At 43.1% G+C, this 17,561-nt stretch overlaps 1 protein-coding gene across 2 annotated transcripts in view; it reads left to right on the top strand.

Annotated features, from left to right (window-relative positions):
- fat1a (FAT atypical cadherin 1a) overlaps positions 1-17,561 on the top strand; it is a 74,413-nt gene that overhangs the window by 42,985 nt on the left and 13,867 nt on the right. For both annotated transcript variants that reach the window (XM_008282081.1, XM_008282080.1), the window contains exons 8-16: positions 1,597-1,872; positions 2,150-2,360; positions 3,350-7,423; positions 8,032-8,228; positions 8,352-8,505; positions 9,901-10,134; positions 14,424-14,810; positions 15,503-15,717; positions 17,278-17,415. In XM_008282081.1, the coding sequence (XP_008280303.1) occupies positions 1,597-1,872; positions 2,150-2,360; positions 3,350-7,423; positions 8,032-8,228; positions 8,352-8,505; positions 9,901-10,134; positions 14,424-14,810; positions 15,503-15,717; positions 17,278-17,415 (5,886 nt within the window). The remainder of the gene's footprint in view (positions 1-1,596; positions 1,873-2,149; positions 2,361-3,349; positions 7,424-8,031; positions 8,229-8,351; positions 8,506-9,900; positions 10,135-14,423; positions 14,811-15,502; positions 15,718-17,277; positions 17,416-17,561) is intronic.

Raw genomic sequence — 17,561 nt, 5'->3', positions numbered from 1 at the left:
ACCGGAGGCCCGAGTCCTTGTGGTTTTTCCGGGCTAATGCCGTGTTAGAAAAGTGTGTTTGTTTTATATTTCACATCCTGATTAACAGTGTGACATGGATTGTTCATGACACATGACTTGTGGAAAATAGTTAGATTAGAGGCCTGACAGACAGCATGTAGTCCAACGCTCCCCCTGCAAGATGACATCTGTGAGCCTCAGCAGCGTTGCCAACATCACAGCACACAGCAGATTGTAAATGTTATCAGTCCTGTCAGGTTGAGTCTATATTTGTCTCTGATATACGCTCACAGTGCTCAACAAATAGTATTATGACAACAAACAACAGCAGGTTGATGTTTTGACCAGAGATCTGACGAAACCTAGTCGGCTAGTGAGCTGTCACCTGGTCAGAGCTTTTGTGACTACGGCCCCCCTTCAGCCTTCCTGCACCAAACAGCTCGGCCTCCACAGTTTCCTTACGGGACATCACCCCCTGGTGTCTGGTATGCAGGTGTCTAATCTGGGCTGATCCCTTTGTTCCCCATGTTTGGCAACGGTAGAAGCCCCTCGCTGGTCTGGGAAGCAGAGATGGCATTCCAGCAGCTCTCCATAATCCTCTGTCGGAAGTCCAGTAGACGAGTGGCTGGTGTTGATAAAACATGCTCCCAGTGGAATTTTACAGTTTGGGGAAGTTAGAGTCTTTGTTGTATGCGGAGGGGGAAAAAAAAAACACTGCACTTTTTTGCTGTCCATAGCAGAACCACATATGCGTAGAAATCCGTTTCATGGATGTGAATCTGAACAATTGCTTGTGAATACATTAGCACATCTGCACAACAGAAACAATAAAACATTAAACATCCTCAAAGTTGCATTACTTTTTCGACATGCTATTGTATTAGTATCACCAGAGCTATCATTTTCACGATTCCACGGCTGACAGCTCGCTGGCATTTTATTTATCTCACATGTACTCTCAATTTACCCACCTGCTCCCGTCCGCAGCTCAGAATTCATTAAGATGCATTGTGGTTATCCAGCATCGATTTCTTGTTTTCACTGTTAGCAGCGTCAAGTGGCCACTCAGTTAAAATATTGCTTTTGCCATCATATGTATTGATCTAGTCTATGTCAAAACAACACTGCTTATTATTGCAGAGCTTATGAAAAGGATTTGGAAAAGTTTATAGTGGACAAAAGAGGGAGCGAGAGACTGAAAATAAAGATAATAGCGTCATTTAACACGCAGTTTGACCATTGCAGAGTACTGAACTCTGTGTTTTGCTGCATTTACCACAGCTATTTTAGTTTTAATGTTTTACTGGAACATGCATTGGCTGTTAACTATCATTACTCTGTTAAGAATCATTAGGTAAATTGTAGGAGTAATTTATGTGTTTGCACATATAAACGTAACCCTAGCTCTAACAGGAACCCTGCTCAGCTTGGATACCAGCACTTTAGAAATCCCCTCTTCATGCTCTTTGTGCAACGCGGAATTTATTTTGTCTGATTTAACCTCCAATTATCCTCGGAAACATGACAGCTCTTTGCACACGCTGACAAAATTAGAAAGAGCGTCAAAAAGACCTTCTGTTTCTTTTCTTCCTGCAGGTACTTATCCGTGTCATTGACACCAACAACCACCGGCCACAGTTCTCTCAGACGGTTTACACCGTGAATGTCCCAGAAGACAAACCTGCCGGGTCCGAGGTCCTGCAGATCAGCGCCGTGGACAGAGATGAGAAAAACAAACTGACCTTTACACTCCTGAGCAGCACCGATCCATTCAGCCTGAGGAAGTTCCGACTGGACCCGGGAACAGGCATTCTGTACACCACTGAGCGGCTGGATCATGAGACGATGCATCTTCACGTCCTCACTGTCATGGTAAGAAGCAGAAAAATTCGCAATGCTTTTTTTACATATGTTTACTAGAGTTTATTTTGGAATCGTTTGCTGTGTTAGGAAAAGAAACAGCCATGAAATTAAGACAGGCTTGTTTGTTCCTTTGCTTTTTGAAATGTGAATAGCTTTCTTGATTATGCTGCTTTTCAGGAATGAATTATACCTTGAGGGGCACTGACGCTGTTAACTATATCTGTTTCTTCTTTTTCTCCCTTTGTCTGTCTGTCTGTCTCCTTTTCTTTATGAATTTATTTCCTAGGTGCGAGACCAGGACATTCCAGTTAAAAGAAACCTTGTGCGTGTAATCGTCGACGTGGATGACACCAATGACAACGCACCCTGGTTTATAGGCACGCCTTACTCTGGCCGTGTGTTCGAATCCGCTGCCGTAGGCTCGGCCGTGCTCCAGGTCACAGCTCTTGACAAAGACAAGGGCCATAATGCAGAGCTTGTCTACAGCATCGAATCAGGTAAATGCTCACTAATTTACTGAGCCGCTCTGCTGAGCCCAAGGGAAAACAACCACAGCTTGACTTCAAAGCCAATACAGAAGTGCGTTAAATCAGCATTCTTTTAAATGGCTAGCAGAGGGGGACTTCACTTGCTCCAGAAAGAAAGTTTGATTGTCTATAAGTCCATGAAAAAAATGACCCTACGTCTCATTTGATTTATTAGCTCATTAAAAATTTTACGTGTGAGTTTATAGTCTCAGTCACTAGTTTCAAGTTTCTTTCAATATGGTCAGATGTTCATTTAGTGAATTACAGTCCCATTTAGAAGGAGACAGACGATAAAGTAGAGCATGCTTTAATGCTTGGTTACCTTGTATTTGACAAGCGGGCATGCAGAGTCTCCTCGGGTTGCCAGCCAGATCCACCATCTCATCCAAACACATCTGGCTTCAGAAAAGCAATGGCAAAGGCCAAAGCGCCAAACTGGAGGCTTCAGGTCCAAAAACCAATGGGTGATGTCATGGTAGAGACGTCCACTTCTGTTGTACAGTGTAATGTTTGAGCCACAGTTTCCCCTCATTTTTTTTTCCCCTAATAGCAGAAAGCTTTCACTGTAAAAGAAAGCAGATGAAATCAGCTCATAGAAAATGTATGAGTCAACCGTCCTGCTGCCCACTGGATCTTAAACATGAATGAAATACTTCACAAGGAGTAGGAGAATATTGAAGACTTTGTTTAGAGGATCTCTGAACACGTGGGAGATGGGATAGATCCCTCTCAGAATTTCCCACAGTGGTTTCCTCCTACAATAAGTTGCAGTTAGATTTTTGTTGGGACATATGCATGTTTGAAATAGCTGAGATTACTGAGTGTGATTGAATTGTTGTTTGTTTTGTTTTGACATAGAATGACTAAAGCTAAAGTGGTAGAACATTCATATTTTAAATGCTCATCAAATGTACAATATGCAGAAAAATCTTACTGTTTTTGTCTTTTTTGTTTCACAGGGAATGTTGCAAACTCATTTGTAATCGACCCCGTTCTTGGGACAATTACAGTGGCCAAAGAACTCGATCGCAGCAGCAAGACAGCGTTTGAACTCATCGTTAAGGCAACTGATAATGGAATACCTCCACAGTCAACAACAGCCAGTGTACACATTGTGGTGACAGTCTCTGACAACGCGGCCCCCAAATTCATTGAAAAGGAGTTCTCTGCAGAAGTCAGTGAATCAGCCCATCCAGGAAGCTTTGTGAGCTTGGTCACCGCGGTCAGTCAGTCATCTGTTTTCTATCAAATCAAAAGTGGCAACATCAACAACGCATTTGATATAAACCCAAACTCTGGGGTGGTTGTGACGCAGCAAGCTTTAGATTACGAGACCACACCTCAATACAAGCTTATCATACAGGGCACCAACATGGCCGGACTGTCCAGCAACACAACGCTTATGATTCATCTAAAGGATGAAAATGACAACGCTCCAGTCTTTTCCCAGAGGGAATTCAAAGGAGTAATCAGTGAGTCGGCTCCCATCAACAGTGTTGTTCTGACCCCTGCAAACACTCCTTTTGTCATTCATGCCTCTGATGCTGATTGTGACCAGAATGCCATGCTCGTTTATCAAATCGTTGAACCTTTTGCACACAACTATTTCTACATTGACTCGAGCACAGGAGCTATCAGAGTCACAGGAGCTTTGGATTATGAACAGAGGAGTGTATTCCACTTCACAGTTCAGGTCCATGATCTAGGAATGCCACGACTGTTTGCAGAGACAGCAGCCAACGTGACTATTGAAGTAATCGATGTTAATGACTGCCCACCAGTTTTCAGCCAAGAACTGTACGAGACCACCGTCATAGTGCCAACATACAAAGGGGTAGAAGTCATCCAAGTGAATGCTACAGACTCAGACTCCGGGCCTAACTCCAAACTTCTCTTCTCCATCTCTGAGGGAAATATTGGTGATAAGTTTAAAATGGATCCAATCACAGGCGTAATCTCTATTCAGAATGTCACGCAGCTCAGGAGCAGATATGAATTAAATGTTAGGGTTTCTGATGGTCGATTTGCTGCCGTTACAGCAGTGAAGATCAATGTGAAGGAAAACAAGGAGAGCAAGCTAAAGTTCACCCGCGAGTCCTACAAAGCCTACATTCAAGAAAATTCCTCTGAGAAGAAAACACTAGCAATCATTGCCGCTGTTGGGAACCAGGTGAATGAGCCTTTGTTCTATAAAATTTTGAACCCTGACATTAGGTTTGTAATCAGCCGCACCTCTGGAGTTGTCTCAACCACTGGAATTCCATTTGATCGTGAAGCACAGGACACATATGACATTGTAGTAGAGGTCACCAGAGAAGACAAATCTGAAGACGGGGCGCACGTTTTAGTAACTGTGACCGTGGAAGACGTCAATGACAACAAGCCTATGTTTGTGAACCTTCCCTATCATGCCCTGGTCCAGATGGATGCAGAGGAAGGCCAGGCCATCCGACAGGTCACGGCAGTAGACAAAGACATGGGCCCAAATGCAGACATCCATTACTACCTGAAGGAACATGAAGAACACTTTGAGATTAGTCCATCTGGTGAAATCTCACTCAAGAAGAAGTTTGAGAAAGACTCACTCAACACAGACTTCGTCATTGTTGTTATAGCAAAGGATAATGGAGAACCAGCTCTCTCAGCAGAAGTAGAAGTACCAGTAAGAGTTGTTAACAAAGCAACGCCTGTGTTTGAGAAGCCTTTTTACAGCATCGAAATCCCTGAAAACATTCAGTTACACTCCCCTGTGCTTCATGTGCAGGCCAATGACTCTGAAGGTCCTCGTATTGTGTACACCATATCTGAGGGAGATCCTTTCAAACAGTTTTCAATTGATTTCAACACAGGTGTTATTCATGTGAGTCAACCCTTGGATTTTGAGACACATCCTGCCTATAAGCTCAACATAAGAGCCACAGACTCTCTAACAGGAGCACACTCTGAGGTGTTTGTTGATATCATACTGGAAGATGTAAATGATAATGCCCCTGTGTTCCTGTCAAAAACCTACTATGCCAATATTTCTGAGGCCTCCGTTATCGGTACGTCCATTCTGCAGGTTGATGCCAAAGATTTGGATACTGGCAATAACCAGGAAGTGTTCTTTCAGCTGGTTGAGGAAAGGGGGAAGAGTTCTAATTATTTTACCATCGACCGTGACACCGGCATAATCTCTACAGCTAAAGTTCTTGATCACGAGGAAACCCAGCAACACAAGTTGAGAGTCCGTGTGGTGGATGGAGGAGTTCCAGCCCTCTCCAGTGACGTGATTGTGACGATAGACGTTACGGATATGAACGACAACGCCCCAGTTTTTACAGAGCACACGTACAAAACTACTATCAGCGAACTGGCTCCACGTGGACACTTCGTCTGCCAAGTCCAGGCATCTGATGCCGACAGCTCAGACTCAGATAAGCTGGAGTTCTCAATTATATCTGGAAATGAAGACCAGAACTTCGCCATCAACAAACACACCGGTGCTATCGTCGTTTCCAACCACCGCAGGCCACATATGCAGCCTCGTTACAATCTCAAGGTGTCGGTGTCAGACGGTGTGTTCAGAAGCTCAGCTCTGGTCGTGGTAACAGTTGTTGGTGCCAACTTCCACAACCCCACCTTCTCTCAAGTGGACTATTTGGTCGAGCTTGTTGAAAACTCCCCCGTTGGTACCCTGGTAGCAGAAGCAAAGGCAACAGACGATGATGAAGGCATTTATGGACAAATAACATACCAGATAGTCAATGACTTTGCAAAAGACAAGTTCTCTATCAATGAAAATGGAGAGATTTTCACTCTGGAGAGCCTTGACCGTGAAAAACCAGATGAAAAGGTTATTCCTATTTCTCTCATAGCTAAAGATGGTGGCGGAAAAGTAGGCTTTTGTACTGTCAATGTCATTGTCACAGATGCCAATGACAATGCCCCACAATTCAGGGCAGTTGAGTACAAAGCCACTATTGCATCAGACGTCCCAAGGGGAACCTCGGTGGTTAAAATCGCTGCTTCGGACATGGATGAGGGAAGCAATGCTGACATTGAATATTCGCTTGAAGCAGACGTTGAAAATGTGGAGGAAAACTTTGAAATTCACCCAACCACCGGGGTCATTGTAACCAAAGAAAGCCTCATTGGGCTGGAGAATGAGCTCTATGCATTCTTTGTGAAGGCAAAGGACACTGGGAATCCATCCAGACATTCTGTTGTGCAAGTTTACATCAGAATTGTCGCCACAGAGGTGCCAATTCCTAAATTTGCTGAACCACATTATCGTTATACAATTGCTGAAGACCTTCCCATTGGCACTGAGATAGACGTTATTCAAGCTGAGAGTGAGCAGCCAGTTCTTTACAGTCTTGTGAAGGGCAACACTCCCGAGAGCAATGAAGATGAAGTGTTTGTTGTAGATAGAGACAGCGGAGCCTTGAAGCTTCAGAAGAGCCTTGACCATGAGACGACCAAATGGTACCAGCTCACTCTGCTTGCCCAAACCACACAGGAGAATTATGAGGTAGTTGCATCGGTAAATGTGAACATCCAGGTGAAAGATGTTAATGACAACAATCCAAGCTTCGACTCAGACCCTTATGAGGCTGTCATTGTGGAAAACCTTCCAAGTGGGACCCAAGTAATTCAAGTCAAAGCCACCGACCACGACTCTGGAACCAATGGCCACGTTGTTTACAGCCTTGACCCCAAGCAGAGCTCACAGGAGATCCCTGAGCTGTTTGCCGTCAACAGTGAAACTGGATGGGTGACCACCTTAAAGGAGTTAGACCGCGAAAAAATGAACAAATACACCATCGCCGTCCTAGCAACAGACCAGGGCGACAAAGTCCAGCATGTCACTGGCACCAGAGTGGAGGTGACGGTGGCTGACGTGAACGACAACCCACCTCACTTCACCGCAGAGATCTACAAAGGCACAGTCAGTGAAGATGACCCTCCTCCCAGCGGAGTGATCGCTATCCTCAGCACCACGGATGACGATTCTGAAGACATCAATAAACAAGTGAACTACTTCATCACAGGTGGGTGTTTATTATTTTTTGAAACAGATCATTAGCAAGCCCAGAGTTTACTCTCGACTCCTTTGTGTAACATTTTTTCATAAACAAAGCTTGGAGGGGGGGGATTATTCGTTTATGCCACTTAATGTGATGATAATATCTCATCTTTGAAACATTACACAGTCCTGTTATCTGTGCGGAGTCTGAGTTATCGCCTAATCTGCCCAAGCTCTAGGCAAATATTTAGGTCATTATACTACAGAATGTATAATTATCTGAATAATGCTTTGAAATAGACTGGGGGAAATACTTCCTCTGGTGCTAATTAGCAATTGTGAAAAACTGTGCCAAGTCAGGAAATACCAAGAGGAATCAGAAACTGGCACTATCATTAGTTTGTTTCTGTTTCTTGGTTTACAGAATTGCTTATGTAGAATCGGTGTTTGGTTTAGGAATCAGATATGGAATTGTGAAGTAGCCGTGAATATTTAAATGATGGTAATTATTTACTGATGTTTAGTGGGATAATTGAGGGCAAATCCTTATGTTTGTATCATTTTAATGCCTCTGGTTGCTTCCAGAGTTTATGGTGATGCTAAAATGATATATTTCCTTTTAACACCAAACAGGAGGCGACCCTCTTGGCCAATTTGCCATCGAACACATTCAGAATGAATGGAAGGTGTCCGTCAGGAAGCCTTTGGACCGTGAAGAGAAGGACAATTATCTCCTCAACATTACTGCCAGTGATGGCATCTTCACTGCCAAAGCCATCGTGGAGGTCAAGGTGCTGGATGCCAATGACAACAGCCCAGTATGCGAAAAGGTAAAGCCTGCTTTGTTGTAATCTTAGCTCTTAATCTCCATTTGTTGTGCTCTTTTTGTCTGCTCGTTATTCACTTCAATTTCTTCCTCTCACCGTTTTCCTCTCGCACTGTCTGTCCTCCAGTCTGTGTACAGTGAAAGTGTCCCAGAGGACTCCCCTGCTGGCAGGCTCATCTTGCAGGTCTCTGCCACAGATGCTGACATCCGCTCAAATGCCCAAATCTCCTATGAGCTCCAGGGAGTTGGATCAGAATTGTTCATCATTGACTCTGACACAGGTGTGTATCAGTGCAGCAACAGGCATTTGTTCACATAGCGTTCTATACAAGGAGCAGTTATCGTGTGATGTTTGGTTGATGGTGGTCAGTGGAAAATCGCTAACAGCGAGTATTACATTTTATATGAACAATTTGTCTTTTCTTTCTTTACAAATCCATCTGTGTCCACAGTCATCGAGTTAGGTTTCATTGCAGCTGTGCTGGAGGTTACTCTGCTTGTTAGGAAGCAGTATGTGGGACACTCCTGTTAAAAGTCTCCCATGAAACACTCCTGGCCCTTTGCTTCGAGCCATATAATCAAAAAGGCAGCTCAGCATGACAGCACTTTTACATTCTACATGAGAACTGTGATCCTTGTGCGAAACATTATTGTTTTTGTGTGTGTTTCTGTGTGTGTGTGTGACTTATTATCAGCTATGACCGAGGCAAGATAGTGTTCTCGTGCCCAGTTGTTATTTACTTATTCATTTTTAAAAGAGCCAAGAACATTTCCCTGCAGGGCAACTGAAAGACCCACAGTGGTGCTAAAGTACAGAGTTGTACACTTATATTGAATTTATGGCTGCTACACTTTTTGCGTGCAAATAATTTCTTCTGGGAGACCCTCTAAATCAGACGTTCCATCTGGCTGCTGGGAGAGAAAAAAGAAAACTGAAAAAAACACTCAATGCCAATTAATCCAAACCAACCAGTTTTCAAAAATAAATGCAAAGTAAAAGGACAAAACAAACTAAGCCAGGCGATTTTAACAGCTCAACAACGCACCTGCTGTTGCAGAGAATCTCAAAGTGTTCAGCCTTAATATGCTGAGGCTGACACCAAGACAGACAATAAGGCAACAATGCAATCCAGCTGTCTTTTGGCAACCCTCGATATTGAGTTTCCAGCAGCAGCGCTACTGTTACGGAGAGGGAGAATATTATTTTCTTTTTCGGTGCAGACAACTAGGATTATTGCTGATGAAGACCGCCAAGAGGCTCTGGAGTTTTCCAGAGAGGTTGTGGTAATGTTGGCTGCCACACATCCCAGGACACTTCCAAGCTGCTCTTAGCTGCCAACTCTGATGTTTTCCTTCATCACCCCCCCTCTCTTCGCCATTCCTCCCCCTCCTGTCGTGCTTCAATTACTTATTTAGTTCTCTCTCTTTCGCTTGAAAGCCATTAGTTGTTTGGATGCTTTTTGCTTGGTTAGTAGACAGTAAATAAGAGCGTTACAGTGCTTTAAAGTGGACGAGGTTTGTTGTCTTGTGCATAAACTCAATATTTGGATTAATTGCTTCCAAATAATTCATACACATGTAAAGGGCTTTTTAAGCTGTTGACAGTAAATGACATCTCTCTACATCGGCCAACATTTTTTTGTATTTTTCTGACAATCACTCTGTCTCACCCTCAGGGGAGCTGAAGACCTCGCAGCCCCTGGACCGAGAGGAGCAAGACGAGCACCGGTTCAAAGTGCGGGCGGTGGACGGAGGAGGGCGCTACTGTGAAGCCGACATCCACATCGCCGTGGAAGACATCAACGACAACCTGCCGCAGTTTTCCTCTGATCCCTACACCATCACAGTGTTTGAGAACACAGAGACGGGCACGTTTGTGGCAAAACTGCAGGCAAATGATGTTGATACAGGTGAGGAGTTTTATTCAGGCACGGCTCCTCTAACAGGAAACCACCTACAAAAGAATGAAGAGTAGGTAGACTGACCCCATTACTGACTGTGAAGAATGATCCTACATTCATTTGAAATGGTAAATCTGCAGCAGTTTGGTTAAAGAATAGGTTATAAAGCTTTGGTTTTGCTTCCTGTTTGAGCTCAGTTTGTATATGCAAATCTAGCAAAAGCCTTCATCCATATATTTAAAGCTGATTATCTGTGGACAAGACGAGTGGTTCATATTTGAAGCCGGCTACTGTCAGTTTGCGATTACCTCAGTTGGTGCACCTGCCAAGCTTTACCTTGTCACACAGCACATATGCAGTTTCCAATAATAACAGGACAGATGTACCACTTGAAATACATGGTACTTGTCAGACACTGGGTCCTTAATACCATGCAGGGGCAGATGAAAGCATGCTTCTCATTTCTTGCCACTAAGCCTCCATGTTGCTGCCTTAAAGGATGACTTATAGAGCTAACTTTAACTTAATGTTATGTTTTAAAAAAGAGCAACCTGGGAGAAAGGTTTTATCAGAATATATCTCAGGCATGTCAGAATCTTCATCTTCATTGATCCATGAGGATGGCATGGATCACCAGCTCTTGTGACTTCAGTTTTGGAAAAAAAAAGATAACACCTTCCAGTCTGTGTAAATGCTGGGTATCAGTCTCTCTGCAGCCCCGTACTGTGTCAGCATTTGGAGAAATCTAAAGCTTGGCCACACAGTCACAGCTTAAGGAAACATTTTAGCAAATTAACAGTTAAGATTTAATTGACCATTTAATCAACGTTAGGAATTTGATATCAAACATTTTGCTCGGAAAGAAAACTCTTCGAATCCCTCATTTGTTCTGGTAAAACGATGTCTTGATTTTATTTCACCTGTTTAAAGAGCTTTTAATTTTGTTACATTTAAAGTGCCATAACATCGCTCTGGCAGCAGAATAAAAGGGCATCACCTGTTCTTTAGATAACCGTGAGACACTGGAAGCTGTAACACAAGCTGCTTCAATTCAGTTCTAAAACTAGGCAATAAAAAATTAATTGTAGGACAATAAGCTCACAAATGCCTGTCCAATATTCTTAAAGCATCATTAGCAGCTATCCAGCGCGTTACTCGTGATAAAATAGCACGCACTTGTGCTTCAAGAATACACTTAAAGCTATTTTTTCTCGCATCATGTTGTATGCATATGCAGCTCGGTTCGGTGCTGACCGGCCATGCACAGGTTATTATCTTTCCATTGTGGATCTGCATTACACTAAATGGCAAGAGGGAGGGATAACAATGTGAAATTTCATGAATGATCAACCCCTCAAATTAAAAGCTCCATTACACTCTAATGAAATTCTTCTCTCTTTAAGCTGAATTCTCAAAAGGGATGATTGCAATTTTCCATTTGCCTGGTGCAAAGCCACAGGGCCACATATTTATCTCAGGCGTCTCCTCCTTTCAGCAAACATTGCCAATCACTAAGAGGCTCACACATGGATAGGTCTGAGAGCTTAAACCGTGCAGTTTAACACTCATTTAAACTCCAGGAGACTTTTTTTTTTTTCCTTTTCTCCAGGAAACTAACAGACCTGCCTTTCCAAATTGCACCTTAGGTTTAGTGAAGCAGGACACGCTAGCTTGAAGAACCATTTCAGCCTTTTAACTGACAGAGAATCGACACTGTCTCTTTCTATTTCCCTTTTTTTGGGCGGACTGACAGCCTGACAGAATGAAAAGGATGCTAGAACGTTAAATGGTGAAAGGAAGGAGTTGGCATTAAGACATTTCTTCCCGGAGGCTTTACTGGCACAAAATTTGCTTCACATTTTGAATATCAAGGATAAGGGTACTTGAAGGAAGGGTGGAGGAAAAAAGGTGCGCCCTGTAGTTTAGCCAGGGGCAATAATTATTTAGAGTTACACTGAGTGAAGGCCGAGTGGGATTTGATCAGTATTTCTCTCACACGCATGGGTATTGCACACATCAAGACTTATTTTTTTGTGTGTGTCTGTCTAGTATTTTTTGATTTAGTTGCAAGCTTGAAGCACAGCTAGCAAGTCCCAAACAGACATGCAGAGTGTTCAAAAAAAAAAAAAAGGCGTTGTAGCTTTGACCCAGTTCACTCAGGCTTCAGTCAACTGTCTTTGCAGCCAACCATCAAAATGCAAAGCCTAATGTAACCCTCCTCCTAAGAGAAAAGAGTTGCTTTATCTTCCATATTTGCCTCTGCATATCTCTGAGTGGACTCGTTCTTGGCAGTGGTTGCTGTGTGCCACAGCCTCTATGATCCTTCTATAATGTTTGATACTTACCCACATCGCTGCTCCCCAGTTCAGCCTGCTGTTACAATCTCTGAGAGGCAGCACTTATCAGTGTGTTATGAATATGAACCAGACAGAGAAACAGACCCAGACTGGTGCCCTTGATCTGTGATAAACTTCTAAATTCCTTCTCTGATTCTGCTTTGTCCTTTATCACTGGATCCAAGTGTCTCTCCTCTCCCCTTGCACTGCCCTTTGTGTTTTTTTTTTTTTTTTTAATTTAGTTTCTTAGGGCTGCAGAAGACTTACCAATTTAATGGTAGACTGAAATGGTGCCTACTTCTTAACCAGTCGCTCTGCACATTATCTGTAGATGAACTAAGTCAGCCACCGTGCACTGAGTGCACTCTACCCACCAGCTGATTTAGCCTATTCAATATTTTATACTGAAATGGTAACAGACCTGCATGCGTCGGCCCTTATTCATATGATTTTTGAAAACAGAACTATATCAGTTCATGATTCCAGCACAAGATCTACTGAGGAACATATTTCAAACAAGTTTGTCTCCTGTTTTCATTTTATCTGCCATGTTTGGCTGTTGAGCTGTGATATGCAAGATGCTGTTTGCAAAGTTCACACTTGACTATTTGGCCATCTGCTTTTACAAAATGTTGCTACACCGACAACTTCTTCGCCATGGTATTGATTAGTTTGGAGCCCACTCTGAGTAAATGTTAAGTAAATAAGTGAGACCTCGATTAGGTTGGGCCAGATTCAACATTGAGAAAACACAGGGGTGTTCAGAGGGAGTCGGTTCCAAAACTAATCCTGGAAGGCTCTTGATGTGGCACTTTTCTCCTTATAAAAGCAACACAGGGGATTGTCTGATCAATGAGAGTTGGGTTGGATGACAGCAAATTGACCAACTAGTCGACCTGGATGCTACTGTCCTACAATTTCTAATACGAATACTTTCTTTACCTTGTTGCTGTGCTCGATCCATACGTGTTCTTCACAAGCTTTCCACCAAAAGCTTCAAAAAATCTTAAAATACCAATCCACTTGTGAACAAAATGAAATCTGTCTGCAGTGAAGATGAATGTGCAGTGTATTTGCTTTATACGCTAAGATTAGAGAGATTTAAATGAGTAATAAGCTTTGCAATATTGTCTTTAATTTAGGGCTACAACTAGTGATTGTTGTCATTATCTTCTTGTCTAGGAAATGTTGAAAATAGATTTTTGACAGCTGAAGGTGATGTATGTAGTGGGAGGAAGTTTCCATTTTTATTTCCTGTCAATTGACCAAATCTTCGAGCTCTGCTTTACTATTTAACCCTCCAACCACAGGACTATGTAATCACAAATATCTGTGTATTAGGCCAAATAAGCAATCACAATTCAGTTCACTTAACCACCATTAAGCAATCATCTCAAAGACGATCAGACCGGATGAAAGTGATGAGAAACCGTATAAGCAGGGTTCCCCCAGGTAGGCTCTCCGGCATGATAATGAGATCCACCGAGGATGGGGCCACTTACCTGATAAATGGGAATATAATAGCGCGTTCCAAATGGGGGCCACCTGCAGAAGAGCATTATGATTATTATTGTGATCCGTCTCTGTCTTGTTTCTGGGACCGTCTTGCTTGTGGGAGGACATGAGTTATGAGGATTGCATGGATTAGACGTTTACAGCTCCTGTTTATCAGAGGCTGCGTGAAAGATGGATGTTTTGGGATGCGGATAGAAGGTGACGGTTTTTACTCATTTAAGAATCAATACATCAATGTAAGAATCAGTATGCTTATTGACACCCTGTATTTCTGTTGACGTGGCCATTATGCTTATTGTTTATGATAAGGGCTGAGATGTGGGTGGCAGCGTGATAGGTCAGATACCCAAACAAGTTGTCAACTGGAGAGTTTTTCATCAGAACTAACAGGGAATGAAACATTTATGTTGCAGAAGAACTGACTTGTCCCGTTTTTCCTCATTCTAGGTCTCAACAGCGACATCCTCTACTCACTGGTTGACTCTGCCGACGGGTTTTTCTCAATTGACGAGCACACCGGTGTAATGAGCCTGGAGCGGCCCCTGGACCGCGAGGTGCAGTCAGTGTACGAGCTGAAGGCCCGAGCCAGCGACCAGGGCTCGCCTCGCCTGTCCTCGGTGTGCCAGGTGGTGGTTTCGGTCCTGGACATCAACGACAACCCACCTGTGTTTGAGCACCGGGAATACACAGCTACCGTGACTGAGGATGTAGCTGTGGGTACGCAAGTGCTCAGAGTGCAGGCAGCCAGCAGGGACACGGACGCCAACGGAGAGATCTCATACAGTATCATCAGTGGGAACGAGCACGGCATGTTCAGCGTCGATCCACGCACTGGTACGTGGTCGCATGAAAACTTCTTTTGTTACTGTCCTCTTTAGTATTACAGAATTTCTGCACCTATTTCAGCCAAATTAAAGTTCACATGAAATGATTAAAACTTTTAAGAATTTGACTGAATTAGAATACAGTTTCCAATCACCACCTCAGCGTTTATGCAAATACGAGGTTATAAATCCAATGTTGGAGATCACTTTAACAGCCTGCTTCCAGCTTTTACACTGTCATGCTAAATTGCAATTAGAACAAATGGCCAAAAAGTAGCATCAAGCAATGCCAGACACCTTGACCTGTACACAGATATTTACAAGTGAAAACAAGCAGCGACGAAAGGCAGTGTGGCAGAGACTGGTTTGATTTTTGAATGACAATTGACAGCCGGTGACGATTTGACTTGTGGTTTCAGGTGAATTTGAGCAGAAGATGTTTGCATGTAGGAGTATAAACCTAACTGACACAACTTATGACAGGAGCAGCAAAAGGACTTATTTGCAGCAGGTTACTCCTCTGCAAAACAAAGCTGCAGATGCAACAGATAAAAATAAAAAAGCAGTGGGTGTCACCATGTTGATTTGTGTTTTTTAAAATGTACTGCTATATCACAAGGGTTTTCCTTTTTTCATTTCTTAAAAAAAAAAGTCCAGCTCTCCCTACTCTCCTGCCTTACATCCGTCTGTCTTTGTCCTCAGGTGACATCTTCGTGATTGAGCCGCTGGACTACGAGGTCGCCCATGAATACTACATTACCATAGAGGCTACAGATGGCGGCTCCCCACCGCTCAGTGACATGGCTACCGTGAACATCAACCTGACTGATGTCAACGACAACAGACCTGTCTTCAGCCAGGACGTCTACACAGCCGTCATCAGCGAGGACACCGAGCTGGGAAAGACTGTGATGGCGGTAAGAATGTGCACGCTGTCTTCAGGGACGTGTTTATATACAGCAGGTTGCTTGCTGTGGGGGAGTAACCCCATAATTACTATAAAACTACATGCGGGGCGAGAGACATTTTTCATCTCCTCGTCTTAACTTTCCTCCAGCTAAATCTGTCAGTTCGTTCACCTTCTCACTCAGCCGTTCATTGACTCCCTCACAGCCTTTTCTCCTCTCTGCCCATTACTCACTGAATGCACTATCACATATCTGCACCTGTGGCAAATCACCATCTGGTGGAACAGCTAAATTAGGACCAGTGCTCTTCATGCTCACTGCACCCCTGTTCTGGTTGCACTATCTGACACACATGCTCAAACAGTTTAATTAAAAGGCATTTGACTCATTAAGCTACCGTCCGAGATAAGGCGTTTTCAACCTTTTGTTCCCATCGATTGCCGTCTACGCCTGCAGCCCACCCCCTCTCCCCTCCCCTCGTAAAAGACCTCTGCTTATGGCCATTTATCTGCGAGTCTAATGTACCTGAATATAAATTATCCATCAGAAAATTAGATTTTAATACCTGCCATTGTCCCATACTTGTAAATCTTCACTGTCTACTGATTTCCCCGGGGATCCCTTTCAGTGTGTGACGGCTGGTGGGTTTTAGGACTGTGTGGAGGAGGGTGAACGGGAGGACCAGGGTTGTAGCATCTGTATGATATCGTAAGGCTGCAACGAACAGTTTTTTGTTTGTTTGTGATTAAACAGACATTATTTCTAGATAAAGTATTTCAAAAATAATGAAAAAAACCAAGGTAAAGTAATGTTTTGAGTGACTACGAGTTCAACCTGGAGCCGCTTTGTTTAATCCAATATAAAAGAGAAACGTAACATCTCGGACAGCGTTCAACTGGGAGTACTAACCCTCCTATTACCTTCAAATTTACTGACATCTGTTATCCTTGGGTTCAATTTGACCTCCAGCAATTTAAACCTCCAGAAAATATCAGAATTAAAATTGTTACTCAAGTTTATGTGTAAATAGCCCTTTAAATAAAACTGAAAAAATATATCAATGACTTATTTAGAGATATTAAACATTAAATGGGGCTAAATTGACCCCAAAGATAACGGGAGAGTTGATCAGTCGTCAAAACTGCTGCTGATCTGTCGACTGAGCAGCTGATCTAATTGACTAATTATTTCAGCCTTAGAGCTTTAAAACTCCTAAAAAATCTTCAATTTAAATCCCCCCAAATTCCCATGCAACATTAATTAAATAGTCAAAGATGAAGTTTAGAACAATGTAACTGAGTGTTAACCAGCTTTTAATTCAAATGTGACTAAATCCTGATTGGTCCATGAAGTGTGACAAATCATTTCCTGTTAGTCTCTGTGACAAGAACATACATGGATTGGACGCACAACATCATCTGGAAATAATAATTGGGTTCATTTAGTAACCCCCAGTGAGAAAGTAGGTTTTTGGAGCCTGTGTTGGCATAACGTGTACACAGGCAACTCTTCTTCAGGGATTGCTGATTGACTGATTGATTGCGGTGTTTATGTTTGATTGATTCAAAGGTGATGGCCGAGGACACCGACGGGCCTTCCTACAATCACGTACGCTACTCCATTGTGGACGGTAACCAAGGCAGCCCCTTCACCATTGATCCGGTCAGAGGAGAGCTTAAAGTTGCTCGCCAGCTGGACAGAGAGCGAGTAAGAGAAACAGCAGATACAATGCTGACTGTTCACATACAGTTTAATCCACCGAGGAACTAATTGCAGTCTATGCAGAATCCAATCAGAGTCATGTCAGGCCTAATAGGGAGGCTTGTTTACCGATCTCAGCTGCATTATTGCTT

Source organism: Stegastes partitus, unplaced genomic scaffold (assembly GCF_000690725.1).
Source record: "Stegastes partitus isolate 25-593 unplaced genomic scaffold, Stegastes_partitus-1.0.2 Scaffold256, whole genome shotgun sequence".
In the NCBI taxonomy this organism is placed as follows: Eukaryota; Metazoa; Chordata; class Actinopteri; family Pomacentridae; genus Stegastes; species Stegastes partitus.
The sequence above is the reverse complement of the archived record's forward strand: the minus strand, read 5'-3'. Positions and strand labels throughout refer to the sequence as shown.